At 43.6% G+C, this 13,076-nt stretch overlaps 1 protein-coding gene across 1 annotated transcript; it reads left to right on the forward strand.

Moving 5' to 3' along the window:
- The first annotated feature begins 3,556 nt into the window (after positions 1–3,556).
- On the forward strand, positions 3,557–12,019 carry napba (N-ethylmaleimide-sensitive factor attachment protein, beta a). The gene is made up of 10 exons (XM_019266931.2): positions 3,557–3,804; positions 6,536–6,615; positions 7,382–7,498; positions 8,656–8,702; positions 8,791–8,868; positions 8,946–9,001; positions 9,745–9,829; positions 9,977–10,081; positions 10,186–10,254; positions 11,127–12,019. Exons 1-10 carry the CDS (start codon positions 3,707–3,709, stop codon positions 11,277–11,279), a joined length of 888 nt encoding a protein of 295 aa, XP_019122476.1. The 5' UTR covers positions 3,557–3,706; the 3' UTR covers positions 11,280–12,019.
- The last annotated feature ends 1,057 nt before the right edge of the window (positions 12,020–13,076 follow it).

Raw genomic sequence — 13,076 nt, forward strand, 5'->3', positions numbered from 1 at the left:
TTCCAACTCTCAAAACTTCAATCTGAGTTTAATCTGATTACCGAGGACAGAGAACGTCTGTACTTTACAAGATTTATGCTGTAGACTGGATCGTTTATCCCGTCCTCAATAAGTTTGATTATTCTCTTATTTATTTATTTACTGATGAGATTTTGGGCAAACATTAATCTCAGTGGCAGTTTCTGTTTAGTAATTATATATCACAGCATGACTGTTAGCCTAAGATATTTATTTCTGGACCAGGTGAAGAGCTCAGAAACTTTAATGGGATGTCAACAAATCACCTGTTTTTAGTTTATTTATTTTTTAACGCGTTTTCTGCGACATCCCTTCAGTTTCCTCTCGACTGCTACACAAACTGTCTGATGGTCCCGTGAGACGTGGAAGAGCCTCAAAGTCTGCTGCTGCCGCTGCATGATTTATTTGTTTTGATGTGAAAGTTATCACACTGATAATCTGTTTATTTATTAATTGTTATTTTCACGATAAATTAAGGATGATAAATGATTTATTAACAAATTGTCTCTGAGTGCAAAGTCGACCTTCTTTTTGTAAAAATGTAAAGCTCATCACTCTTTGTACAGTGATCTCTTCCAGAAGATATTTGTCGGACACGTTTTCCATGTTTTGCTTTTATTCTGGAGTTATACGACTAAGGCTTGAGCTGCGTTCAACAACCTTTTTGCAGAGAACCGAGAGAACCTTGTGAAGGTAACCTACACTCTGCGTGCTAACATCTCAGATAGCCAACACTGAATCAACATTGAATCAGCATTGATTCAATGCTTCTCTTCTCAGCTTTGAAAAAGCAAAGAATTATCAGCACTGATTCAATGCTTCTCTTCGCAACCTTGAAAAAGCAAAGAATTATCAGCATTGATTCAATGCTTCTCACCTCAACATTGAACAAACAACTAATTATCAGCATTGATTCAATGCTTCTCTTCATAACATTGTAAAAGCACAAAATTATCAGCATTGATTCAATGCTTCTCTCCTCAGCATTAAAAAAATAAGAATTATCAGCACTGATTCAATGCTTCTCTTCTCAGCATTGAAAAAACTAAGAATTGTTAGCATTGATTCAATGCTTGTCTTCTCAGCATTGAAAAACTAAGAATTATCAGCATTGATTCAATGATTCTCTTCTCAGCATTAAAAAACAGATTTATCAACATTGATTCAATGCTTCTCTTCTCAGCATTGAAAAAACAGATTTATCAACATTGATTCAATGCTTCTCTTCTCAGCATTGAAAAAGTAAAGAATTATCAGCATTGATTCAATGCTTCTCTTTGCAACCTTGAAAAAGCAAAGAATTATCAGCATTGATTCAATGCTTCTCAGCATTGAAAAACTAAGAATTATTAGCATTGATTCAATGCTTCTCTTCTCAGCATTGAAAAACTAAGAATTATCAGCATTGATTCAATGCTTCTCTTCTCAGCATTGAAAAAACTTAGAATTATCAGCATTGATTCAATGCTTTTCTTCTCAGCATTGAAAAAACTTAGAATTATCAGCATTGATTTAATGCTTCTCTTCTCAGCATTGAAAAAAAGAATTATCAGCATTGTTACGGTCATCTATCCTTGAATATTCAACCTCCACCAAAAACGATGATTCTGATGGAATTTCAACATTGAATCAATGCTGCCTTGATATCTGGGATTAACCGACCTCACTATTCTGTCACCACTAACCCGTTGAAAGGACGTTTTAAAAGTGGCTGAGGTTCTCCAACAAAACGCCTTGTTGAACGCACCCCTTGCTTTAGCGATTAAACTGAGCATGCTTTGTTGTCTGGATTTCTCCGCCGGTTGAAATGTTTATTGGATTTACTGAATGCCATTTTAACTGAAAGACTATTAAAAGTATTTGGTCTAAAAAACATAAATAAATAAACGAGGTGTTATTAGTCGATGTTCTTTGAGTTTTAACTTGCACTTAAGAGGCCACGTAGGAAAGGAGGTAATTACTGTTGTCAGCCACATCGAGTCAAACCCGCTGCGTTCGTCGTGTCAGTGCACAAAACTTTGCTTTGTTGCACGATGGTGTGGGCGGTGTGCTGGAGCTGTCATGGTGGAGGAAGGTGGAGGAGGGACTTCAAGCTGAGAGTCTGTCAGCTTCCGCCTGCAGATGTCTGTTTTCTTTCTTATTGTGGGTGGATTCTTTGTTTTATTTGGTTATTTACCTCCGCAGTACATTGTTTTACCTTGGTTGCTCACGCAGACGTTTGTGTCCTGATGGATTCAAGTTTCGCTCTAATTTTCACTAAATCCTGAAGATAACGTCTCATAAACGTATACGGCAGGAAGATAGGAAGGATCTCCTGGACCAGAGGCAAGAAGGTGGTTCTGACACAGTACCGGCTCCACTTGAGGTCAGAATTTCATGAGTCCTGGGCGGGTAAACCTCTTCTTCTTCTTCTTCTTCTTCTTCTTCTTCTTCTTCTTCTTCCAAAACGCCTGTAGTACAAACACTAACACTCTGCTCTGAGCTCACAGTCCGGCTAACAAACTGGGCTAACATTAGCTAACAGCAGCTAACAAACTGACCTATCATTAGCTAATAGTAGCTAACAAAATGACCTATCATTAGCTAATAGTAGCTAACAAAATGACCTATCACTAGCTAATAGTAGCTAACAAAATAAGCTAACATTAGCTAATAACAGCTAACAAACTGGGCTAACATTAGCTAACAAACTGACCTATCACTAGCTAACAGTAGCTAACAAACTGGGCTTACATGAGCAGCTAACAGCAGCTAACAAACTGAGCTAACATTAGTTAATAACAGCTAACAAACTGGGCTAACATTAGCTAATAGTAGCTAACAAACTGACCTATCACTAGTTAACAGTAGCTAACAAACTGACCTATCACTAGCTAATAGTAGCTAACAAAATAAGCTAACATTAGCTAATAACAGTTAACAAACTAACATTAGCTAATAATAGCTAACAAACTGACCTATCACTAGCTAACAGTAGCTAACAAACTGACCTATCACTAGCTAACAGTAGCTAACAAAATAAGCTAACATTAGCTAACAGAAGCTAACGAACTGACCTAACATTAGCTAACAGAAGCTAACATGAGCTAACAAACTGAGCTAACATGAGCTAACAGCAGCTACAGCTGTCAGCAGGTTACTTCACTGTCCATCATAAACTCTGTAAATCACAGAGAGTTGAGGCGGAGCAGCCGGAGGACATCAGAGGGAAAACCAGAAAACATTTCCTCCATAAAATATGATCCAGTTTCACCAGAATCAGTGAAATAGTTGCTGCTGTGTGACTTAGTGCCGTAAAGCGTTACGTACTTCTCCCGACCCGGAGCCCAAAGTTACATAGTGTGAGAACAGACGTACGAATGACAGAGACACCGTTCACCTGATCACAGGTGTGAGGTGTTACCGCCCCCTGGTGGCCAGGTGTGACAGTGCACCTTTAAATCCACATATAGTGCAGCCTGCTGTCATTGGGTGGAGGTGGAGGCGACACCACCTCCAGCAGATGGCGTCGGTGAGCCGTGTATGACCTTTCTCTCTCCCCGTAGAAGAAGAGCTGCAGCCTCTCAGCATCAGCACCACCTCCTCCTCCAGCAGCAGCAGCCTCATCCATCCTCTCTCTGATCTCACTGCGGAACATCGGCCCCGTCCTCCTCCGTCCTCCTCCGTCCTCCTCATCACTCCGCTCGCCATGGACAACTCCGGCAAAGAGAAGGAGGCCATGCAGCTGATGGCTGAAGCCGACAAGAAGGTCAAGGCGTCCGGATCCTTCCTCGGAGGAATGTTCGGGTAAAAAAAGGATGCTCCGGTTCTCCTCCATGTCTCCATGTTTACCTCCTCCCCCTCCCTCCCTCTCTCTCTCTTTATCACGCAGGGCCCGCCGCAGCCTTCTGCGTTTTCTCTCACGCACAAATGTTCTTACAATGTTCCTTTAACGTTGCGTTCCTGTGATAATTCAATAATTTATTCTCATTTATTTGTGATGCGTCAAACAAACCTGTCATCGCAGATAATGACGCGTGCGTGCGTGCGTGTCGTGGCCTGTCACGCAACACAAAATGTTAATGTTGCTGCGGGAGAAAGGAGTGTGTGTGTGTGTGTGTGTGTGTGTGTGTGTGTGTGTGTGGGAGGGGGAGGTACGTGAGCGTGCAGCAGTGGACGGTGATGCGGGGGTTGTTTGGTTTTTTATTCATGGTGTGTGTGTGTGTGTGTGTGTGTGTGTGTGTGTGTGTGGGAGTGGGCGGATGTTTACAAGTGAAATGGAAACACTGGGATATAAATCTGATATGATGTAATCAGATGGATGGATGGATGGTCAGCTGATTGATTTTCAAAAAGAAAAACACATTATATCAAAGCTGCAGTGACGCACGAGGCTCAGTTAAGAGTTTAATTAATCAATTAATGAGTCTGCAGGCCTCTCTCTCTAAATGCTGGGACGAAACCAGACGTTTAAAGACGCCACGTTGTGTTTTATTTTAAACTGCAGTCCCCCTAACGTCCACTTGAGGCTGGCTCCAGAAGTGAGTCAGTCTCCATAAGTCCCCATGTTAGACAGCAGAAATAAACATGTTTACAGCCTGGTACAAAAAACAGTTTTGGTCTCTGTAGCTAATTTCCCCGTTCATGACAACTGTACTGAGGGTGAATTTATATACAACTCACCTGTTCACATTATATTAAGGCTTAAAGTTATGCAGGATTAAGAGCGTGGACGGAGCAAACAGGCGTCATTCGGCCACCGATGATCCACGTCTGTCTGTCGCTCATGAAATCAATATTTTCCATCTTATTTTAACGTCACATGAACTCCGTGTTCTGGTTGAATAACGTGATAACGTCTCTCTGTAAACGGGCCTCAGACCTGAGAACTAAAGGGGGTCACATCTGTTCTCTCCGTATGGGTACCAGAATGTTTTTTTAATGAGCCTCAGCCCTCGAGTGAAGCAAACCCAAGCAAGCACGCCGAGGTCATTTAGTGCTTTTGTCAGGTTGTGGGGAGCCGCTGTGTTTCAGCTCGAAGCTCTCGCCAGCGACTAAAAGTCAGTCCGCGTTCTTCTTCGGTCACTGTCCCGTTTTCTCTTCTTAGCTTCCTCCGTCAGCGTCGCCTTTGGCCTCTTCACCTCTGTCATTGTGCTCATAAAGGCATAGGTTACATTACCCGCTTAGCCCAGCTCAGGTTCTGGCATGACAGCATTCAGCATTCCCTGTAAACCTCCTCTTCATCGTAGGGCCTCCGCAGATCCAGATCTATAAAGAAGAGGAGCTTTACAGAGCCCCAAACTCCTGCGTTACAAACTCTACCACTCCATCGCTGCTCTGAGCTCACAGTCAAGGCAGCCCGGCTAACAAACTGAGCTAATATGAGCTAACAAACTGAGCTAACAGCAGCTACCGAACTGAGCTAACATGAGCTAACAAACTGAGCTAACAGCAGCTAACAAACTGAGCTAACAGCAGCTAACAAACTGAGCCAACAGCAGCTACAAAACTTGGCTAACATTAGCTGATAGCAGCTAACAAACTGAGCTAACATGAGCTAACAAACTGAGCCAATATCAGCTAACAAACTGAGCTGACAGAAGCTAACAAACTGAGCTAACAGCAGCTATCAAACTGAGCTAACAGCAGCTAACAGACTGAGCTAACAGCAGCTAACAAACTGAGCTAACAGAAGCTAACAAACTGAGCTAACAGAAGCTAACAAACTGAGCTAACAGCAGCTACCGAACTGAGCCAACAGCAGCTACAAAACTTGGCTAACATTAGCTGATAGCAGCTAACAAACTGAGCTAACAGCAGCTAACAGACTGAGCTAATATGAGCTAACAGCAGCTAACAGACTGAGCTAACATGAGCTAACAGCAGCTACAGCTGTCAGCAGTTTACTTCACTGTCCATCATAAACTCTGTAAATCACAGAGAGTTGAGGCGGAGCAGCCGGAGGACATCAGAGGGAAAACCAGAAAACATTTCCTCCATAAAATGTGATCCAGTTTCACCAGAATCAGTGAAATAGTTGCTGCTGTGTGACTTAGTGCCGTGAAGCGTTACGTACTTCTCAAAGTTACATAGTGTGAGGACAGACGTACGAATGACAGAGACACCGTTCACCTGATTATTAAAGTCACAGTTTGCGCCGAAAGCCGGAGCTCTGTCCCGTGGAGAGTGACGTCAACACTACGTGAACTAGTTCATGCTGCAGTCACGTGGCCACAGATCAGACACAGAATCAAACATGTGAAACTTAAGTCCACTTAAGTTTTATTTCTGTCCATGCAGCATCATAAAATACCTGATTTACGTCTCATCAGAGGCAAATTATTCGATTTTTAGAGAGTTTCAGCTGCAGGGTGAGCGTATCCTCAGCTGGCCTCCTCCGTGATGTCCTTCAGCCGGACAGCGCTGCATGCAGAGTGTGATAGTTTGAACATTAAAGAGAAAATTAAACATTTCTTCACTTTAAAAATGAGTTAAAACTATTCATTTTGTCTCTAATGTGTGTGTGTGTGTGTTAAAGGGGAAACCATAAGGTGGAGGACGCCTGTGAAATGTATGCCAGAGCAGCCAACATGTTTAAGATGGCAAAGAACTGGAGTGGTAGGTGACACACACACACACACACACACACACCTACACACCTATATATGTCACATGCTGCATAATAAACACATAAATCTGCACACAAATAAACAAACTCCACCCACACACACACATGTTTATTTGAATGAGTCGACATTTTAACAGAATAGAAATGATTCACCAGCCTGCAGCTACACACACACACAGACACACAGACACACACACACACAGACACAGACACAAACAGACACACGAAGACACACACAGACACACGCGCACACACACACACACACGCACACACACACACACACACAGACACACGAAGACACACACAGACACACGAAGACACACACAGACACACGAAGACACACACAGACACACGCACACACACACACACACACACACACACACACAGACACAGACACACACACACACACACACAAACACACACACACACACAGACACACACACACACACACACACACAGACACACAAACACACACACAGAGACACACACACAGACACACACACACACACAGACACACAAACACACACACAGAGACACACACACAGACACGCACACACACACACAGACACGCACACACACACACACTGGATTCATATTTAGACAAATAAACCACAGACATAATATCTCATGCTGAGCCGTGAGCGCAGTCATGCCGTTTAAAAAATGAGAATTGTTTGATCATCCCATCAAAACTGTGACCGTGTGTGTGTGTGTGTGTGTGTGTGTGTGTGTGTGTGTGTGTGTGTGTGTGTGTAGCTGCAGGGAACGCCTTCTGTCAGGCCGCTCGGCTCCACATGCAGCTGCAGAACAAACTGGACTCCGCCACCAGCTTCGTCGACGCCGGCAACGCCTACAAGAAGGCCGACCCACAGGGTGAGCGTCTGTACTCTCGTCTCGCTGCTGCTGCCGACAGTCAGGAGATGAAATCACAGATCCGTATCAACAGGGAGCTCAGATAATGTGTGCACGTGACGTTTAGATCGGCTCTCTCTGCAGAGTTTTGTCACTTTCTCGTGCACGGCCTGATTGATTATGGATGGATGGTGCAGGAACGTGCTGGATCTGAGGTTCAGGTTATTCCTCTGTATCACTGAGCTGTCCGGTCAGAACTTAGATCACCGGGCTGCCGCAGATCCAGATCTATAGATCCATAAATAGATCTGTAAGGCTGTCGTCGTTTTCCTTTGGAACTATTTGAAAAAAGTGTCCAGACTCTAAAAACTGGCCAGAATTGTCTGTTTTTGCCAAACTAATCAAAACGCGGCCAGACACGAGACACAGTATGCAGCTCTGCGAGGTGTTCATGAGTCATATTGTTGTTTTCTTTGACTTCCAAGATGTTACCGAGCAGTGGAAACCTCAAAACACACATTCATATCTTAAGTCCAGACTCCGATTCAGTGCGCTAAACTAACTGCAGCAGATCAAAGCTCCAGTGTGCACGCTGCAAGATGCTCTTTTTACTTTTTACCTTTGTTTTCATGAGTGTATAATCACCTGAAAATAGGAACAGTAATAATAATAATAACATTTTTATTGCCTCAGAAGGAGACATCTGCAGACGCTGCATGGTTTAGATGTTGTTGTTGTTGCGATCAGCAGCTACATCGCTGATGCTGCTAAATCCTTCAAGACAAATCATCTAAAATATAATCAGTGAATAAGCAGCTGTGTGTGTGTAGCTCCAACTCCGTGGTATTTCTGTTTTTACTCGAGTAATCAGAGTAACAGCTTTTCCTCGGCTGGTGTTCAGCTCTTTTCTCTTTTGTACTCCTACACGCGGCGCGTGATGAAAAGGGGAAGCCTTCACGGAGCGAGTCCGGACCCTGAGGTGGTATTGTTGGAAGATTAAACACGTCCCTGGGTTGCTCTTAGAAGAAGAATTGATATCTGGGTTGCGCTGCCTTCCCGCGCTGAGCTTAATAAAACACTGTGGGTTAGTGGGTTAGCAGTCACACGGGGGAGGAAACGGAGAGTTTTAATCTGACTGACTCAGAACTTCTCTGTCTTTCTTCTCTGTCTTCTTCCAGAGGCCATCAACTGTCTAAATCAGGCCATCGACATCTACACTGACATGGTAAGCTCCACCTCCACCTCCACCTCCACCTCCACCGTCGAGCTGCTTCCTCTCTCTGTGATTGATAACCCGTCTGTCTGTGTCACAGGGTCGGTTTACCATCGCAGCCAAACATCACATCACTATAGCAGAGGTCTACGAGTCCGAGCTGGTCGACATCGAGAAGGTACGCGAGCGCTTTGAGCTCAGTTTCTTCTTGTTAGAACAAAAATGACGATCTTCTCATCGCTGTTTTGTTTTCAGGCCATCGCCCACTACGAGCAGGCAGCAGACTACTACAAGGGAGAAGAATCAAACAGGTAACTACGCTGTGCTACAGCAGGTTAGGAGTTCTTCATCTGGTGGTGCTCCTGCACCGTCTGCAAGCTCCTTCAAGGTGCTGTGTAACATCTGCAGGCACTGTTGATGAAAAATGTCCTGCATGGTGCTGATGTTCTGAAGAAGTCAGTGAAGTCAGAGAGCTCTCGACGGTGCACCTGTAGAAGGCGTCTGTACCAAACTTTCTCGGTCTCCTGGTGAGCAACGTGACCTCAAACGAGTTGTCCGTTCATCAGTGGAACATTATCCTGCGGCTACTTTGAATATCTGTTAATTATTTCAGTCAAACTTGAGGCAAAAATACCAAAATATTTGATTCCTAAATTCTCTAATGTGTTCAGACAAGTTGGTGATGATGAGTAGTAATCATGCACGTAACAGTAAGTATCTAAATTAGAATACATCAAGATTAGGAGTGGATGAAGACAGGTGGAGGCACCATCGTTACCCGTGCTGCATCAACAAGTACGAAGCTCCAGAGGAAGTCGATCAAGAGGAAACTTGACAGCGACCTGAAGACGCTCCAGTTTGACTCCACAGAAGACGGAGACCAGGTGTTGGTGTGGTCTGGACCCAGGAGGTGAAGAACACAGACCTCCAGACACATGGACTGACACTGAGAGGTGGATTTACTCCACAAAGACTCAGACTGGATCTGTGAGGACTTGTGAGTCATCCTCAGACGTTCGCCGCTCACCTGTGTGCGTCTCTGTTTGTGTTTCAGCTCGGCCAACAAATGTCTCCTGAAGGTCGGACACTACAGCGCTCAGCTGGAGCAGTACCAGAAAGCTATTGAAATCTATGAGCAGGTAAAGACACACCTTCATGACGTGTGTTTGACATGTTGTTTTATTTGATCGCATTGTTTTTTAGATGAACTTTTCTCAGCAAAGTTACTGCCCAGTGTGTGAAACGAAGAAATTCTGTGTGTGTGTGTGTGTGTGTGTGTGTTTCAGGTCGCGATGAGCACCATGGACAATCCTCTGCTGAAGTATAACGCTAAAGAGTATTTCTTCAAGGCTTCACTGTGTCACTTCATAGTGGACGAACTGAACGCCAAGGTAACACACACACACACAACCTGTGTTATTTACAAATAAGCATCAGGATTTCAGTGACTAAACGTGTGTGTGTGTGTGTGTGTGTGTGTGTGTGTGTGTTTCAGTTGGCCATAGAGAAGTATGAGGAGATGTTTCCCGCCTTCTCAGACTCCAGAGAGCTCAAACTGTTAAAGGTAAATGATCTGTTCTGATTGTATTCTTCTCATGTCGTCCTCTGGGCGGGCGAGCTGGGGTCAGGGCGGCTCGTCCACTAATCAGTAGGGATGGGAGTTGATCAGATTTTTATTATTCGATTCTTTATCGATTCTGCTTAACGATTCGATTCTTTATCGGTTCTGCTTAACGATTCGATTCTTTATCGATTCTCAAACAAACTGCTTGATCAGCATCAACTTTGTTTAGTTAGAAGTATCACGACCTTACAAAACCAACAGCGAGGTCAGCAGAGGCCCACAGCCTGGATAATAGTAACACGACATTCATTTCAAAATATTGCATGTTGTGTGCGCAAATGTTTCTGCATGTTCGTCGTGTTCCCTCCCGACGCTGTTATCTCCACTTTGCAATGATTGCAAGTCGCCCTGTTGCCGTCTGTTTTGGTGAAATGCAGCCAAACTTTGGAGCGTTTGAACCGAGTGGGTGACATTGTAACTACTGACTGCACTGCACGTGAGAAACTTGCGTAAAGTTACGTGGCGTAATTAGTCGTGCTTTCTGGAATCGAGCGTACGTAACTTCTTGTGGAAGTTACGTGACGTAATTTGTGCTTTCTGGAATCGAATGCCAAACGATTCCCATCCCTACTATTTAGATAATCGGTGGTTCGATCCCCGACTCCTCCAGTCTGCATGTCGAACCACCAACTTTGCTCCCGTTGGTGTGTGAATGCTTAGCTCCTAAAACTGACAAGCAGTTGGCACCTTGCATGAATTTCGTAAATTAACAAGCATGATTTTGCTCCTCACTGACATTGGCATGCCACGCATGACGAAAGCATCACGTCTGGGTGGTGCTGGTCCATAACTTTCATGTTTCGTCTTCACAGAAACTCCTAGAAGCCCACGAGGAGCAGAACAGTGAGGCGTTCACGGAGGCCGTCAAGGAGTTCGACTCGGTGTCCCGTCTGGACCAGTGGCTGACCACGATGCTGCTGCGCATCAAAAAGACCATCCAGGGAGACGCCGGAGACCTGAAATAGACAAACCTGGAGGGTGGAGGTGGAGGTGGTGGAGGAGAAAGAAGGGCAGGGGGTGTGTATACGGGAGGGTGGGACTGACGGAGTTTACAGTTGTACATATCAGTCTGCATGTGACCCCCAACTAGCTAAGCATCACCTTTAATCCACCTTTAGACGACCCCGTGTCCCCGTGACAGTATTTCTCTCGTAACACTGGACTGACTGGAAATGAAAGGTGTGAGTGTGTGTGTGTGTGTGTGTGTGTGTGTGTGTGTGTGTGTCCACTGCAGTAAGTTAATATTTGATGGGAAAGTATGCAGATGTTATTAAAAAAAGGATATTTATGAGATTATGAATATTTATTGTCGATACTGAAGACATAATTTATTGTTTATTCTGGTGCTCAGTGTTACGATTCGTCTTAATATTTTAGGTATTAGCCCCTCTCTCATCTGTTCCTCCCTCCTCTGTCTCCCCTCACAGTCAGTCAGTCGGTAAATATCACCCGTCGTGATTGGTCGGTTCTCTTTGTGTTCTGGTCGAACGTTCTGGTTGGTCGGTGCAGTCAGCCCGTCGCCACCGCCGGCGCTCGCCCCCGTCCCCGCCTCGTTTGTGCATGTCTGTTGTCATGTTGATGTAAGTGTTCTACGTGTCGTGCTAACGTGTGAAGACCACAACATGTAGCCTGGTGTCATGTGTGTGAAATCGGTAAATATGTACCTCAAGATGCCGAGCTGAAATAAAAACATCATCGCTCCAGATGTCCGACTGCTTTTTGGTTTATTTTTGGGGTATTCAGTGTGAATATAGGCTGGACTTAAAACACTGTTTAATGCAACTTATCCTATGTTATGAGCCTGGACTAAATCTGTGCGTGAACTCCGCTCATTCACTTCATTTAAGGGCCGGTCTGTTGGCTTTGTAGCTGCAGATTGCAACCCTCTCGTGTCACCAGTTCCTTCCAAGCAAGAAGTTTCCTCTTCTACGTCTGATGTAATATATAACAAGGGGATTCAAACTCTGAACTATGTGCAACTGCAGATATAAAAATCTCATTCTAAGGTAACAAAAACATTTAAAAAACAACTTATTTTGAAGTGATTATACAGTTAGACAGCCCCCTAAATCTGACACTGGACCTTTAAGGGGATTTTAGGTTATATAATATATAAACAGAGAGTTTAGTGGGAACTCACCTTTAACCCCTGAAAAACTGTAGGCTAAGATGCTAAAATTATGTGTTTATTTTATTAAATCCCAAATACTAGTCTAAATATTCAATGTAAGCTAAATATATTATATAAGCTATACACGCTATATTATATAATATAATATAAGCTAAATATATATGTAAATATATTGCCAAGTGCAGGTAAAATTAGACTGGATCTCTGGATAACGTGCGTTATTTCAAAATAATGACATAAATAACTGGAGATCTTCAGGAAAACAAATTAAAATAGCCTTTATTTATTTATTTATTTATTTATTTCTTCTTAGCTGTTTTTTAATATAGGTAGTTAGAGAAAACAAATAAAATCAATAAAAAATACGAAGGCATGGCCGCTCGGGGCTTCCGTAAAAGAGGGGAAAAGAATCGGTGTTACGGTGAAGTTTGTTCCCGCTTCGAATAGTGTCCCCTGAGCCGTTACTCTCTGTGTTTGGGGCTAACGCGGGGTTATGTTACAGCTGAGATTGTGTAAAGCTAATTTAGTGTTTAGTTTAAACATCACTAAATATATATAAATGTGTATAACTCGCTAAATTTAGGCTGAAGCAGAAAACACTAATCAGCTGGGGTACAGATTTTCTCGTAAC

The sequence above is a fragment of the Larimichthys crocea genome, chromosome VII (assembly GCF_000972845.2).
Source record: "Larimichthys crocea isolate SSNF chromosome VII, L_crocea_2.0, whole genome shotgun sequence".
Classification (NCBI taxonomy): domain Eukaryota; kingdom Metazoa; phylum Chordata; class Actinopteri; family Sciaenidae; genus Larimichthys; species Larimichthys crocea.